Raw genomic sequence first — 17,294 nt, 5'->3', positions numbered from 1 at the left:
TTCAGGTTTCAGACCCATCACACTTATCCATCTTGTTTAATTCCTCATTAAATATCACTCCATTAATTTAAATGGGGATGGCTAGACCGGGTGATGTCATAAGCCACTCTATCTCAGGTGGCTTTCTGAATAAGCTTTTTGTCTTCTAAAATCCTTATGCTTTCGCCTAGAAACTTAATTTAAAATTTAAATGGTAGGAAAATGTCCCCTCTCTAACACCTATACATATGAATCCACTTCATGGTAAAGTTTTTGAGTTATGTGTGTTTGTTCGGCACTATGGAGGGTCCCAGGCCCAGATGTCCATTTATTTGATAGGCCGTTTAAGGTTTTAAAGTTTTTTTGCAGTGATCATTTATTTTAAGTGGAGACCAAATTAACTTTCTATGTCAAATTCAATGTCAAAGTCTTTGTAAGGTTTTACTGGTCATTTGAAAGTGTGTAAATTGTATGAACCCTGCAGCTTAGGTGCAGGGGCATCAAAATCCAGTAAATTAATTGATACATCAGTTTACCCCATTTACGTTTTAGGACACTATTGAGTGTGTTGCCGTATTTCTGAGTGTCCGAATTGTAAAGTTTAATTAGAGCGTGATTTTGAGGGCACTATAATCTCACTATAATAAGTTTGACTGACATGACATCAAGTCTTCCACAAGACCAGTCTGCCTCTGTGTTTAGAATTCTTTCCTATTCACTATGTACTCTTGATTTATAGTGAACATTTTAGCTCACTACATATGCTGAATGTGGATCAGGATGCATTGAGAGTTTTTTGCTACTAAGTAACTCGTCCACTTCTGTTTCTAGTACAACATTAGGGCCACTTAGGTCCAATTGTGTTTCTAGCACTAATTAAATAGCACCTCACTTTATATCACAGTACTAATAGGGAGCCATTTTGTCATAATTTCTGTGTTCTCACTAGAGCTAGTTCTCTAGTACTGGCAGCATGTTCTTCACATTGCCATGGTGATATGTAAATTGTTCTGTGATTTGACCCTCCCTCATAGCTCAGAACCGACATCAAGCAGCAATGTTTTTAGAGGGGCTTTATTATATAAATATATAAAATATTGCAAGAAAGGTTTATCATCTCAAATAAGTAACTACAGACCAATTTCTAATTTCAACAATTCCGTTCATTGGCATAATCATTGAGAAAATAGTTTTCAGGCAAAGCACTAGCTTGTTGTCCTTAAACAGCAGCCTATACAAATTCCAGTCTGGGATCTAATCACAGCACTAAGACTTCTCTAATCAAGGTAATTAATGACATTCGCTTAAATATGGAGACTAGAAAGGTATTTCTTCTATTACTTCTTGACATCAGTGCTACCTTTTATACCACTGACCATAAGATTTTTATTGATAGACTCCCATGTTGGACACCCAGGAACAGCCCTAAAGTGGTCGTTTCATACCCCAAATGCAGGAACTTCTTTGTAGAAATTGAAAATAATATTTCGGAGAACATGCCAGTGACCTATGGTGTCCCCCAGGGTTCTGTTCTTGGTCCACTTTTATTTAATTTATACATGCTTCCTCTTGGGCGGCACGGTTGCGCAGCAGGTAGTGTAGCAGTCACATAGCTCCAGGGACCTGGAGGTTGTGGGTTCGATTCCCGCTCCAGGTGACTGTCTGTGAGGAGTTGGTGTGTTCTCCCCGTGTCGGAGTGGGTTTCCTCCGGGTGCTCCGGTTTCCTCCCACAGTCAAAAAACACACGTTGCAGGTGGATTGGCGCCTCAAAAAGTGAGTGTGACCCGAAAGAGTGAGTGTGTGTGTCTGTGTTGCCCTGTGAAAGACTGGCGGTGTATTCCTGCCTTGCGCCCAATGATTCCAAGTAGGCTCTGGACCCACCGCGACCCTGAATTGGATAAGCGGTTACAGATAATGAATGAATGAATGATTCCTCTTGGCCAGATTCTACAAAATTATGGGCTGTCCTATCACAGCTATGCAGATGATACTCAGATTTACATGGCCCTCTCCCCAAATGACACTGGTCCAGTTGACTCATTATGTAAGTGCCTTGAACACATTACTAACTGGATGGGACACAACTTTCTGCAACCGATTAAAGATATAACAGAGATTATTCTATTTAGGATCACCAATGAGAGAGACAGATTGGCTGCGTATCTGGACTTGAGAGCCCTCGAATCTAAAGAACTGGCTTACACCCTTGGTGTATTAATGGATTCAGATCTTCGTTTTAGTAGTCATATTAAAGCAGTTACTAGATCAGCATTTTACCATCTTAAGAACATCAGTAAGATTAGAGATTTTCTGACTAAACCAGACCTGGAGAAACTTATCCATGCTTTTATTTCTAGCAGGATTGATTACTATAATGTTCTCTTAACTGGACTTCCAAAAAAGACCATTAAACAGCTTCAGGTGATTCAAAATGCAGCTGCCAGAGTTCTTACTAGGAGCAAAAGAAGATATCACATAACCCCTGTAGTGGATATGATAAATGTGTATTAATTTCTAATAAGACTTTCTGAAGATGTGATTTTAAATACCCAAGCTTTCGCTAGTTTTCAGAGACATCTCTAACCAAGATCGTAAGGTGAAATAAACCTCCAGAGCAGGCCCGTAAAACCCCCTCCAAAGACCCCTTTTTATGACTTAAGGACCCCCAGGGTCAAGAAAAGAATGCAGAGAGACACAGAGACTCAATCTTGATTGAAACTCACAATGCCCTCTTTAAAGGACACCTTTTTAAGGACTGTTAACTCTAAAAGACTCAAACATCCCAAAGTTCTTACATGGAAAACAAGTTGCATATGGGCACAACTGTTTGAAATTAATCCTGTTTTGACAATCAAAATAGGTGGAATTAATTTACATCTACATTTACATTTACATTAATTTAAGTCATTTTTGTTTATATGAATTTATGTAGAACCAAGGTAGTCACATACTATGTGTTTAGTTGGTTAATAATTATATAGAACATGGTTATCTTTTTCTTAATGATATTACTTTGTGTTAACATATAATCTTTTATATTGCAAAGTATTCACTCAGGGATGGTCAAGTCTTTGTCTTGTCAAGTGTCATAAATTCTATGTGATGCCACTCCCAAGGTACAGGAAACAGCCAGTCAGGAGCAAGAAAAGCTCCAATTCTCCCTCATTGAGGACAAATCAGGTATTCGAGGCGGGTTTTCTAAACTCTGGTTAAAAACCTGTGGCGCCAAATGACACAAGCTTTTTCCAGCTTTTGAGCTTTTTAAGCTTTTTGAGCTTTTTGGGCTTCTGCCCCTTTTTCTCCGATGTTCGACTCTTCACTTCACGGCTCCAGACACTTGGGGCGTTGTCTCTTTTAGCTTTTTCAAGGCTAAAAAAGTAAAATGACCTGAGTTTTTGAAATGACTCTGCAGGCGTCAGACTCATGGCTTTCTTAAACAGTCTTGGACCTTTAAAGTGTGGTCCAGATAGAAACTACAGATTAAGAAAAGCTATAGTTTAACCCTCGCAAAATTTCAACGGCACATCCAGAGCATGAAGGAAACCTTAGACCTCTGACCCTCCAAACGACGACAATGCCATGAAGAAGACTGCTGCACGCACCCTCAGAATGATCTTCTGAGATGCGGAAACCTGCCCAGGAGAGGCCTGCATGGATGTGTCTCTCTCTCACAAGGCAGCAGATCAGCGACGACGAAGAATCCCCACAGAGACCTTCAGAACACCACCAGCTCCGACGGCTGCGTCTGAAAGCCTCGGGAGAAAATGAATGCCCGCAGTTGCAACCTACAAGGCCCGCGTCTGCAATTCTCCAGGAAGTCGTGCCGGAAGGCACCGTCAGCGACATGCTCCCCGTTCATCTCCGGATACATAAGGTCACATGGTTTCATGTCTCTCATGACTCATGGGTTGGTACTGAAAGTTTGCTGGGATAAACTATAGCCTTTCTTAGAACTTAGGATAATAATTATCATAGAGAAATTCCCTCATATATTAATCTCCCTGTTCCCTCATATATCGCTGTAATCCATTTTATTATATGAATGTCTAATCAATATTCATTATTTGATATTATTATTAATAAACCAGTTGTGTGATAAAACCAATCCTTGGTTATTTGTTTGTGTGTGCACCTTTCTTGTATGGAATTATAACTTCTAGTTCAGATTCCATTTCAGAGTCAAGAACCCACGGCGGATCAATGAGCATAATTCATTAATAATAGTTCATTCTAGCTAATTCTGCTGTTCCTACTTCCTACTTGTCTAAGCTAAAATTAAGACAGGTAAAGACACTGCATATTAGTTAATGGCTTCCAAACATGGAGTTTAGCAAAATGAATTAAATAATTAATTATTAATAAAATAATAATGAATTATCATTGACTCCGCTATGTAGTGCAAATGCCACCGCAACGTGTGCATACTACTTCCACTACACCCCATTCTCAAATCCTTACATTTCTTATATTGTATCATTTTATATTGTTTTGATCATTTTTATCATGTTTTCTTTTACTCTTTTTTATGTATTTCCTTTTATTCATTCATTCATTCATTCATTATCTGTAACCACTTATCCAGTTCAGGGTCGCGGTGGGTTCAGAGCCTACCTGGACTCATTGGGCACAAGGCGGGGGTGCCAGTCCTTCACAGGGCAACATACACACTCACACCTATGGACACTTTGGAGTCACGAATCCACTTACCAACGTGTGTTTTTGGACTGTGGGAGGAAACCGGAGCACCCTGAAGAAACCTACTCGGACACAGGGAGAACACACCAACTCCTCACAGACCCTGGAGCTGTGTGACTGCGACACTACCTGCTGCCCCTATTTCCTTTTATTGCTGTATTTTAATTGTTTTAATGGACTTTTATGATTTTTATTCTTGCTTTTAATTTAACTGTTTGTTCTGTAAAACACTTTGAATTTTTGTATGAAAGGTGATCTATAAAAAAACTTGCCTTTCCTTGCCGTGGTCTATCAGTAAAGTTAATATACACTTTTAAACACTTGCACATTTATATTAATTTGAAGTTCCACTGTATAGGTGTACGTTATAAACTGTAGCGTATATGTTGTTGTACAATGTATTACCCCATTTATACCTTCATTATTTCTGACCATAGGAGCTGTGTTTACCAAATGATTTGCTTATTTACCATTCTCTGTCTCTCTCTCTCTCTCTGGTCTGTAGGTATGGGGATGGCTACATAATGATTGGGTTTTCTCATGGCTATTTTGTGGTCATCTCCACACACATCAGAGAGATCGGTCAAGAGCTCTTTCAGGCCCACAACCACAAAGATAGCCTGACCAGCATCTCAATCTCACAGGCCCTAAACAAAGCTGCATCATGTGGGGACAACTGGTATGTGTGTGCACATCTGTTGTCTCCAGTAGATACATTTTTGAGGCATTTCTCTTGTTTATTAGTATTTGTATATGAATAAATATAATGCGTTTTGTGCGTGACATAACTCTCTATAACTGCTGTGTCTCGTTAGTGTGAAGATTCACGACTTAACTGATTTGAAGGAGATGGATGCTATCGTCACTTTGGAGGAAGAGACTAAAGGTGCCTGGCTTTACACACACACCCACACATACAAACCAGAATAAGGTGAAACTACTCTCTTTTTTTTGTTCTTTATATTTTTTATTAATTCCTACTTTTTTCCTTCTTTTTATAATTTCAGTAATCTTAAGTTTGCTCAAATTTGCCTTTTCTCATTTCTTTGTGTTATTTATGCTCATTGTTTCTTTTGAAAAATGCAGTTTCTCTCTCTCTCTCTCTCTCTCTCTCTCTCTCTCTCTCTCTCTCTCTCTCTCTCTCTCTCTCAGGTTTGGATCAGATCTGCTGGACAGATGATGGTCAGTTACTGGCCATTTCCTCTCAGCAGGGCAGTCTGTATGTGTATTTGACAAAGCTGCCCATTCTAGGGAGTAGCTGTGGGACACGTATTGCCTTCCTTACATCTCTACTGGAGGTCACTGTAGCTAATCAGGTGGAGGGGGTGAGGAGCATGCACGTGAACACACACACACACACACACTCAAACATGTTTATTATCTCTTTCTGACACACAAACCCCACTTTCAGAAAATTGTGAGATGAGAACTGCTTGTGAAAAAATTGTGATGTGTAAATGATAATTTGGGGACTGAAGATAATAATCAGTAAATGTAACTTTATTTCATACGTTTGGATAAATAGTGTACTTTTGTTCATGTTTATAGAAAACAGAATGTCATGCAGGTGTCAGAAATTTACTAACGTTATTTTTAGAAGTGAAACACCTCATGAAACTGGCTTAAAAATCAATCACTCATTAACAAAATGCTCCATTAGGGGCAATATTTAATGCTTCACATCAATGACACATTGTGTCCTTCTTTTCAGAATGCAGGGTTAATAAACACTTTCCCCTTTCCACTTTGTTCCTGTCCTCACAGGATCCCACTGTTGCTGTAGCAGTGGAGGTGGAACCTAACTTCATTGCAGTAGGGCCTTATCATCTTGCTGTGGGGATGAATAACAGAGCATGGTTTTATGCTTTGGGAAGCAATGGTGAGTATATGTTTTTAGGCTGTTTATGTTGATAAGTGATACATTAGCTATGGAGCTATTTAATTTTCTCACTTCTTACTGCGTGTATGTTTGTATGCGATCTTTTAGGTGTGCAGCGTCTTAAAGACACAGAGTATCTGGGGACAGTGGCCAGTTTGTGTCTAAACTGTGATTATGCAGCTGCTCTGTTTGAAGGAAAGGTTCAGCTGCATGTGGTAGGAGGATTTCAGTGTTTAGTCTTTTTTTTGTGGTCCATAAATGCTGGATATTGACATGATATTGACATAGTTTTAAATCATGTATCACATCTCTTGCCCTTGAATGATAACTGCCATCACCCAGGATGCTTAATAGAAGCAGTCATTGGGGGGTTTTGCATATGTGAAGAAACTTGCTGGGCAGCACGGTGGCGCAGCAGGTAGTGTTGCAGTCACACAGCTCCAGGGACCTGGAGGTTGTGGGTTCGATTCCCGCTCCGGGTGACTGTCTGTGAGGAGTTGGTGTGTTCTCCCCGTGTCCGCGTGGGTTTCCTCCAGGTGCTCCGGTTTCCTCCCACGGTCCAAAAACACACGTTGGTAGGTGGATTGCCGACTCGAAATTGTGAGTGTGTGAGTGAATATGTGTGTGTGTCTGTGTTGCCCTGTGAAGGACTGGCGCCCCCTCCAGGGTGTATTCCCGCCTTGCGCCCAATGATTCCAGGTAGGCACTGGACCCCCGCGACCCTGAATTGGATAAGCGGTTACAGATAACGAATGAATGAATGAAAGAAACTTGCTACAATCAGATTTGCAATATCACATGTGGTTCAAAAGTTATCAACCCAGATAACTCAAAACTTTTGTTGTTTGTTACAGCGCTATCTTTGGTCAGAATGGATAGGAACACTCTTTCCTGTAGCGCTGAGTATTTAGGGCCTAGTTGAGCCTGTAACAAGCCTGTTTTACTGACCCCTTCCAAACCACTTTGTCTACTAGTAATAGTGCCCTTTGTGGAGATTGTTCATCCAATATATTTATGGACAATATGTGTTTATAAATTAGTTTACACAGGAACTACATCCATTGTAGCTCTCTTGTTACATGACTTACTTCAGGAGACATATCAGCGATATACATTTAGATAATGTACAAAATATGATGTCCTAAGATGATGGATGATACCTGTGTGTGTCTGTTTAAGATTGAAGATGAAGATCAGGATGTTGAGGAGGACAGACAGACCAAGCTCTTCCCTGAACCAGACCAGAAATACCGCATCCTCAGCCATGCCCTTACCACTGAGTTCCTCTTTTATGGAACAGATGTAGGACACAGGACCTTTGTATTAAACCAGAGAGCAGTTTGAGTATATGTCTTGCCTTACTGGGCTTATATTCTCTCTCTCTCTCTCTCTCTCTCTCTCTCTCTCTCTCTCTCTCTCTCTCTCTCACTCTCTCTCTCTCACTCTCTCTCTCACTCATAGACTGGTCTGATACAGTGTTTCTACATTGAGGACTGGCAGAGTGTTAATGAATATCGCCACCCGGTGGGCATTCGTAAAGTCTTCCCTGACCTAAATGGCACTAGGCTGGTCTTTATTGATGACAAGAGCGACGGATTTCTTTACTGTCCGGTAGGGTTATTATGGTAACACAATTTTGACATAGTGTTTCACAGTGCCTAATAACCAAAAGATAATATGCTAAAAATTTAAATAACCATTCTTTATGGGATTTAGACCCCTAGACAATGGTTGTAATATTGTTTTTAATGAGTGTCTTTGTTTTCACATGTATGAGCAATAAAGTTTTCTGCTAGTGTTTGTCTATCTGGAAACCCATCAGTGATTTTCCTGTAGTGTTTCCTGTTGTCAGTACTATTTGAAACACCTGCATTCTGCATAGGCCTGCACCTTTTATTAGAACAAGACACGGCTTATGAATTTATCAAAAAGTTATTTGACAGCTAATTTCATCGTTTTGTGTAGACATTTCCATCCTGCTAAATGTGAGTGAGAGAGATTGATCACAAGCCAAGTTGATGAGCTGTTTCACTTACAAAATAAGAGTTTTCTTCAGAAATCTTGTGAATAGTTGTTTATTATTCTGAAGTCGTTTTGCTTCTCCACTCATTTACACAGGTGGATGACTCACTGTTTGAGATTCCAGACTTCTCTCCAATGATAACGGGTGTGTTATGGGAAAACTCAGTCAATGATAAATCAGTTTTTGTGGCGTTTGATGAGGATAAAGTCTACACTTATGCATTTCACAAGGACACCATACAAGGTAGAGAACTCACACTGCTGTCTTTTTTTTTTTTTTGAATGATTGACCTATTACTTTAGATTCATTGCCAAATTGTAGTTCATAGGCTAGTTTCTTGATATTTGACTTATGCTGCTTTGTTTAGGACTCCAAGTGTGTTTTTCAGAATGTTTGTTTAGTAATGAGTAAGTTGTGTACACAGTGTAATTGTTTGTTTTTTTGTTATTACTCTGAAAATATTTGCTCTAAAATATTACTCTAAAATATAATCAATTTTAGTCTTTCTATGTTTCTTTTTCTTTCTCTTTTAACCACTCCCTATTTCTCTGTTTCTTTTTTTATTCTTATACTCTTATAATTTTTCTATTTCTCTCTCTCTCTCTCTCTTTCTTTTTTGTCAGGCTCTAAGGTAATCCTAGTGGGCTCTACAAAGCTGCAGTTTTCACATAAGCCCCTGCTGCTGTACAACGGGGAGCTGACGTGTCAGACACAGAGTGGAAAGACGAGCAGCGTTATTCTGTCCACACACTCTTTCCTCAACAGCACACGCAATGACTTCAGCAAAGAGCATCTCCTGCAAGCTATCAAACTCAAGAGGTACACAGTATTATTAATTTGTTATTCCAATAAAAAGTTCTTTCTGCTGTATCTGTGCCACCAACATTATGAACCCTGTAAAATCTGAATATATGGATCTCTGTTGTTGTCTTGCAAATGGTTGCATGCCCAGTTTTGAACTGTTTGTCAGGAAAAATTTGTTGATTCAGTTCAATACTCTTCAACAGAGTTCAGGTCAGTTAGTTTCAGCCCAAATGGTAAACATTAGAACATACAAATATGAATCAAATAATGTTGCCAAATATGGTTGATTCTGACAAACTAAATATAGAGTACATGCAACAATTTTATTGTTGTTTTGTTAAACAAGGAAATCAAAAATCTCATTAATGCACTGCATTATCGTATCACCCCTTGTGGAGCAATCCTTAAATGTAAGTATTTGAGAAATAGTGCCCCTTGTGGTGCAATTCATAACAATGTATGAGTAAGTAGGTTAGTTACAAGTAGTAGGGTAGTTACAAGGGTTCCTTTTGGCTGTTCAGTGTTAATTTCGAAATGAAACATTTTTCTTTTGGAAAGAATAAACAAATATTACACAATTTTTATATATATATATCTCTTTTCTTACTTATTATACTTAACCTAGACCTTTTGTATATAATTTTTTTTGTTGTGGGTGGTGGTGCAGGTTTACGGAGGCATGGAATGTGTGTAAAGCACTGGGTGACAGTGAAGCATGGGCTGAGCTTGGCAGGGCATGTCTCCATCACATGGAGGTGGAGCTAGCCATCAGAGTTTACCGTAGCATGGGCAATGTAGGAATGGTGCTATCCCTGGAGGACATCAAGGTGTGTGTGTGTGTATGAATTTGATACATACAAATGTGCATCTCAGTAAATTAGAATATTTAATATAATGTGTTGAAATGATTTAAAAAAATCTCTTAATTGCATTTTAAGTGGTAGAACTAAGCAAATTAATAGAAATTTTACAGTTTCAATCTTGTTTGTTTTTTCCTCTTACTTTCATGCTCTTAGGGGATAGAGGATCAGAATTTGTTGGCAGGGCACTTGGCCATGTTTCTCAATGATTATAATCAAGCTCAGGACCTTTACCTGGCCTCATCATACCCTATGGCAGCGCTGGAGGTCTTAAAAACACAGACATACAGACATTAAAACATGAAAAGTGCACAGAAAAAGCAATTTTTAAATATTTTACTACAGCAAACATGATGTTGGTTAAACTTTTTTTTTGTGTGTGTAGATGAGAAGGGATCTGCTGCATTGGGACAGTGCCCTGCAGCTGGCAAAGAGACTCCGCCCTAAAGAAATCCCATATATATCTAAGGAATATGCCATACAGCTAGAGTTTGTGTAATTATACTTACCTTTTTTTTTCATGTCCAGGTCATCACACTTAATTATATCTTAATGTACAATTTTTTCAATTAATGTTGCTTTTCGACTGCATGGTACACTACTCGCTTTTTGGTCTTTGGTACCTGGTTTGTTTCCTATGGAGGAATATCAATATTTGAATTATATTTGTCTGAATATTTTATATTTGAATTATTTTTGTATGTCATTTGATATACTTGACATTTTGAGCTGGTGTAATATTCAGATTTGAAATATTCATGTTAAGAACAATTCAGGTTATACAAATCCAGATTTAAAAATTCTGATTTAAAAACTACAGACCCATAAACCCAAATCTAAAAAAGATTCAAATGGCAAAAATCCAAATTCAGGCCAGAGATCAACCAGCAGTTTTTTCAGGAAAAGTAAACTTCCACAGAGAGGTGTGGAATCTGGGTAATTTCAGTAATTAATCTTGTTGGTCCAAGCTACATTTCAAAACAAGGGGTGTTTGGCTTCACACCCTGGGGTTCCATCTGGAGCTGATGACTTTGTGTGTTATTGGCAGAGCCCTCTCTTAACAGTGTAATTGCAGGCTACTAATAATTGGTGGAATTATTTGGCATAGCCTGAGAAAAAATTTAAAAAGTTATCTAGATTCATAGGCAATGAATGTCTGAATAAGTAGTTCATATAGTTAATTGGTTAGGAAGCATTTATATAATAATAGTAATAAGAAGAGGTAACTTGTAATGTTTCTTTATATGATTTTTAATTGTTAAACACCTGTCAATCAGTCTAACTATTAATCAGTTAGACCGACTCCATGCAAAGAATCAAAAATTCTCTATATTATAATTATGTATTATTAAAATTATTTGCTTAAGGCTTGCTTTTTGTCAAGCAATATTTAAGAAAATCAATAAAACACACAGTACACACAGTGAATGAGAGAGGTGTTTTACTGCGAAGCTTCAGGTAACTGCTAAACCTTGCAATTAGCACTATGTCCACTCTTTGAGCTAACACTGGGCAAGTTAAACTAGCTTGGCCCTCTCCACAAGCTAACTCTGGTGCAATTAAACTTCATTTTGTGTACATCCTCATAACACCAACCAAACCCATCCAGATATTCTCTTGCATGCACAATTCAAGTCAGTCAGTCAGGCTCAAATTTTGATAGCCTCTAAACTTTTTGCGAAAAAACAGCTCCAACATGACTATTACAATAAAATTAGAATCAGCCTACAAATATTTATTCTATCAAACTTGGTTTCATTTTATTCAAACAGCTATTTCATACATTTGAACAGTGATTAAATACACATCAACAGAGGTGTATTAATCTAGCACTGTATTTTATTTAATGCACTTTTCTCTGCTGTTTGTCACCCACTAGTGGAGATTACACAAATGCACTGGCTCACTATGAGAAAGGAATAACTGGAGACAATAAGGTGAGTGTTAATTTGCCTAATGTAGAACAGGGCAGTGACGCAAAGATGCATGTGCAGGTGTACATTTTTTGTGTGTGTGATTCCAGGAACATGATGGGAGTTGTCTGGCTGGGGTTGCCCGCATGTCCATCAGAATGGGAGACATTCGCAAAGGAGCCAATCAAGCCATCAAACACCCTAGCAGAACTCTGAAGAAAGAGTGTGGAGCAATCCTGGAAAGCATGAAGGTATGTGTTTGTTTGTGAGAGAGAGTTTGATGACTACATTGTATCTTAATTGTGCTTAGTTTTGTTCTGATCCTCCAATCGAATATGTATAATTAGTACAGTTCTATTAATGTGACGAACATTTTGTATAATGAGCCCAAACATATGTGTAAATAAGTACTAATCGTTTTAGGGGTCAAAAATGAATTCGTCAGAATGTGGGGACCCAGCTGAACTGTGGATCTATGTTGGATCAATATCAAAATGTTGACCTTAGTATTGTTTAGGGACGAGCATGAATATTAGATCAATCAGTAATTCGAGAACATGATTTGAAATTTGATTTGTAAATTAGGACAGTTGATTATATGCAAATTAGATTTACTAGAGTTACTCCTTTTCATTTAAGCAACATATCAGTGCTATCCAAAATAGTAACTTTATAGGAGAAGGAAAAAAACCTTGTTATATTTCAATGGAAGTCATTGTAAAAATATTTGATTCAAAGTAATTTTGGAACATTTCTATTTGTCCATCCCTCATGAATTTTTCATGCAATGAAAGATGCAAAGATGCAAAAAGACGCAAAAAACAACAGCTGCTGTCAGGTTATTCAAACGTAGTGCGATATATTGCGTTAAGCAAGCATGGGTTGCATCGCTCCATTCGAAATAATGGGACGAGGTGGCACAAATCAAGCGTTCTGTGTCTGCAGGCTGAGATAGAAGGACTTTTAGTTTAGGTATAAACATGGAAAATTAGACATTACTAGTAACTGTATTATTCAAATTGTTTTAAATATTTATGTTTTATTATAAGGTAGCAGTGTAGAAGAAGAATTGTAGTAATAAGTTAAATGTTCGGTAACACTTTTCTGTGTCTCATTTTTTGAAGGCTACCTAGCACATATATACAAAACATTTTTAAATGGTTATTCCAAAAGGCATCAGCTGTCATAACTCTGATGTCAAGTTAACAAAACTTTTTTTTTTTTTTACATTACAGTGAAATTTTCACTGTCCCTTTTTCAAATACCATGGTGCTGTAATGACACATTTATGTATGTTTCATTTAGAAGGTGCTGTTTGACATGCTATGCAATTAACAAGCATTTGGGGGCCACCGAAAACATTCATTCATTCATTCATTCATTATCTGTTACCGCTTATCCAGTTCAGGGTCGCGGTGGGTCCAGAACCTACCTGGAATCATTAGGCGCAAGGCGGGAATACACCCTGGAGGGGGCGCCAGTCCTTCACAGGGCAACACAGACTCACACACATTCACACCCACGCGAACACAGGGAGAACACAACAACTCCTCAGTCAGTCATCCGGAGCGGGAATCGAACCCACAACCTCCAGGTCCCTGGAGCTGTGTGACACTACCTGCTGCGCCACCGTGCCGCCCCCACCGAAAACATTATATATTTCATTAAGGTGACATGGTATTTGAATGAGAACATAATTATTTATCTCCTTTTCCAAAATGCAAATGTTCTTAATTTTTAAATGAATTCCCTTGCTCATTAATTAATTATCTTTTCATAGCTTGTCCAATTTTTTTGTGTACATAACATTTGCCACTTGAGTGTATAAAATACTACTACACATGTATACTCAACAATTTCTGGCAATATCATTCATTTTCCTGATGTTCTTTCTCTGGTTGGCTAAAGGTATTAAATAATTACACCTTTACTTTTTGTGCTATATGAATCCTAAGTTAGAACTAACTTACAAGTAGGTAAGGTTATAACTATAATATAATATCACAAATCTTACAAACCTAAAGATATAATAGCTTGCTTTTAGACTTTTTTCTATAAGCCATTTAACACACATCAACTGGCAGGTTGTATATATTTAATATAAAGATCTTCAGTGACGTTAGCTACAGATAAACTCTAAGAAAATCTTAGCTATTTGAACCTATTCCTGCTCTGTCAAAAAATATATGTGTGCATCTCAATAAATGAAATGAACTTTTTGATGATATTCTATTTCAGTAATTCAATTCAAAAAGTGAAACTCATATTTTATTTAGATTCATTAGAAAACAGAGTGATCTATTTCAAGTGTTTATTTCTTTTAACGTTGATGATTATGTCTTACAGCCAATGAAAACCCAAAAATCATTCTCTCAGAAAATTAGTATAATCAACACATAACACCTGCAAATGTTTCCTAAACCTTTAAAATGGTCCTTTATTCAGGTTCAGTAGGCTACACAAACATGGGGCAGACTGCTAACTTGACAGATGTCCAGAATCCAGTCATTGACATCCTCCTGTTGTATCCAAGCATATTAATGGAAAGTTGTGTGGAAGGAAAAAGTGTGGTAGAAAAAGGTGCACAAGCAACAGGGAAAACTGCATCCTTGAAAGGATTGTCAAGAAAAGACCATTCAAAAAGGAGTGGACTGCTGCTGGAGTCAGTGCTTCAACAGCCATCACACACAGACGTATCCAGGACATGGTCCACAGCTGTCACCTTCCTTGTGTCAAACCACTAATGACTCAGAGACAACACCAGAAGTGTCTTACGTGGGCAAAGGAGAAAAAGGAACTGGACTGTTGCTTAGTGTCCAAAGTCTTGTTTTCAGAAGAATGTAAATTTTGCATTTCATTTGGAAATCAAGGCCCCAGTCTATGGTATATTGTAAAGAGGAAAATGAGAGACACCAGACCTAAAAATGCAGACAAGCTGAAGGCCTCTATCAAAGCAACCTGGGCTTCCATAACAACTCAGCAATCACCTTCATGCCACGTGACATTGATGCAGTAATTCATGCAAAGACAAAGAATTGAGTGCATATTATACTGTACATACTTTTCAGTAGGCCAACTTTTCTGTATTAAAAACATTTTTTAAATTGGTCTTATATTCTAATTTATTATATACTAAGAGTTTTGGGTTTTCATTGACTGTAAGCCATAATTATCAACTTTAAAAGAAATAAACGCTTACAATTGATCACTATGTAATGAATCTATATATGAGGGTCACATTTTGAATTGAACTAATGAAATAAATGAACGTTTTGGTGATATTCTAATTTATTGAGATGCACCTGTACATGAACTACTTGCTAAGTGTTTTTTTTTTCTTGGTGCAAATCTGGTTTCAACAGAAAGAAACAATGGACTAACGATGGTATTTTAGCAAATAGCATGTATTCTGTTCTATGCTGTGATCATTAGCTTAAGAAGATAGCTTAAGCATTAGCAGAAGAGGCAGGCCTGTCTGTGAAATTCCACACAATTCTGGTATCTTTTAACAATTTAGCAAATCATATTTTGTAAGTGTGGTCAAATGAAATCATAGGGAACACTGCTGACAGTAGTAATGGTTGTGTTTTTTGGTTTTTTTTTTGTAGCAATATTCGGAGGCTGCACAGCTGTATGAGAAAGGCCAGTATTACGACAAGGCTGCTTCAGTCTACATTCGCTGCAAGAACTGGTACACTGAAGACATTTATTTTTGCTCTTATTACATTTACATATCACATTTCTGTGAAAGTTTCATAAAAACAAGAATGATATTTGTTAATACTCTGGAATATTTATTTAACTGAAAAATAACTGAGCAATTTTATTGTATTTTGTAGATATATTATACAACCCCACTTCCAATGAAGTTGGTACATTGTTTAAAACATATATAAAAACAGAATACGATGATTTGCAAATCCTTTTCAAACTGTATTCAGTTGAATACACTACAAAGACCAGATGTTCAAACGTATAAATTTTATTGTTTTTTTGAAAATACAAAAAAAGTTGGGACAGGGGCATGTTTACCGCTATGTTACATCACCTTTCCTTTTAACAACACTCAATAAGCATTTGGGAACTGAGGACACTAATTGTCCACACATTTTCAATGGGAGACAGGTCTGGACTGCAGGCAGTACCTACAATTTTTACTACGAAGCCACACTGTTGTAACAAGTGCAGAATGAGGCTTGGCATTGTCTTGCTGAAATAAACAGGGACATCCCTGGAAAAGACGTGGCTTGGATGGCAGCATATGTTGCTCCAAAACCTGAATGTACCTTTCAGCAATAATGGTGCCTTCACAGATGTGCAAGTTACCCATGCTATGGGCACTAACACACCCCGATACCATGAGAGATGCTGGCTTTTGAACTTTGCTGTGATAACTATCCGGAAAGTCCTGTTCCTCTTTGGCCCGGAGAACACGACATCCATGATTCCAAAAGCAATCTGAAATGTGGACTCGTCAGACCATAGGACACTTTTCCACTTTGCGTCAGTCCAGCTCAGATGAGCTCGAGCCCTGAGAAGCCTGCTGTGTTTCTGGGTGTTGTTGATATATGTCTTTCACTTTGCATGGTAGAGTTTTAACTTGCACTTGTAGATGGACAGATGAACTGTGTTCAATGACAATGATTTTCTGAAGTGTTCCAGAGCCCATAAGGTAATATTTGTTACAGAAGGATCTGTCTGAAGGATCGAAGGTCACAAGCATTCAATTTTGGTTTTTGGCCTTGCTACTTACTTGCAGAGATTTCTTCAGATTCTCTGAATCTTTTGATGATATTATGGACTGTAGATTATGGAGCGTGAAATCACTAAATTCCTTGCAATTGTACATTGAGAAACTTTGTTCTTAAACTGTTGGACGATTTGCTCACGCAGTTGTTCCCTAAGTGGTGAAACTCGCCCCATCCTTGCTTGTGAACGACTGAGCCCTTCGGGATTCTACCTTTATATCCAACCATCACACTCCTGTTTCCTATTAACCTGTTCACCTGTGGAATGTCCCAGACAGGTGGTTTTTGAGCATTCCTCAACTTTCCCAGTCTTTTGGAACGTGTTGCAGGGCTTAAATTCAAAATGAGTAAATATTTGCAAAAAACAATAAAGTTTATCCATTTGAACACTTA

General features: G+C 38.0%; 1 protein-coding gene across 1 annotated transcript in view; it reads left to right on the top strand.

Moving 5' to 3' along the window:
- The window catches only part of wdr19 (WD repeat domain 19), a 36,159-nt gene that overhangs the window by 6,712 nt on the left and 12,153 nt on the right, over window positions 1-17,294 (top strand). The window contains exons 9-23 of the mRNA XM_066659938.1: window positions 5,180-5,353; window positions 5,490-5,560; window positions 5,827-5,999; window positions 6,439-6,553; window positions 6,662-6,768; window positions 7,733-7,855; window positions 8,015-8,164; window positions 8,672-8,819; window positions 9,200-9,395; window positions 10,048-10,207; window positions 10,397-10,507; window positions 10,626-10,735; window positions 12,120-12,177; window positions 12,264-12,404; window positions 15,762-15,844. Coding sequence (XP_066516035.1) covers window positions 5,180-5,353; window positions 5,490-5,560; window positions 5,827-5,999; window positions 6,439-6,553; window positions 6,662-6,768; window positions 7,733-7,855; window positions 8,015-8,164; window positions 8,672-8,819; window positions 9,200-9,395; window positions 10,048-10,207; window positions 10,397-10,507; window positions 10,626-10,735; window positions 12,120-12,177; window positions 12,264-12,404; window positions 15,762-15,844 — 1,920 coding nt within the window. The remainder of the gene's footprint in view (window positions 1-5,179; window positions 5,354-5,489; window positions 5,561-5,826; window positions 6,000-6,438; window positions 6,554-6,661; window positions 6,769-7,732; window positions 7,856-8,014; window positions 8,165-8,671; window positions 8,820-9,199; window positions 9,396-10,047; window positions 10,208-10,396; window positions 10,508-10,625; window positions 10,736-12,119; window positions 12,178-12,263; window positions 12,405-15,761; window positions 15,845-17,294) is intronic.

The sequence above is a fragment of the Hoplias malabaricus genome, chromosome 2 (assembly GCF_029633855.1).
Source record: "Hoplias malabaricus isolate fHopMal1 chromosome 2, fHopMal1.hap1, whole genome shotgun sequence".
NCBI lineage: Eukaryota > Metazoa > Chordata > Actinopteri > Characiformes > Erythrinidae > Hoplias > Hoplias malabaricus.
This window is presented reverse-complemented; position numbering and strand designations above follow the sequence as displayed.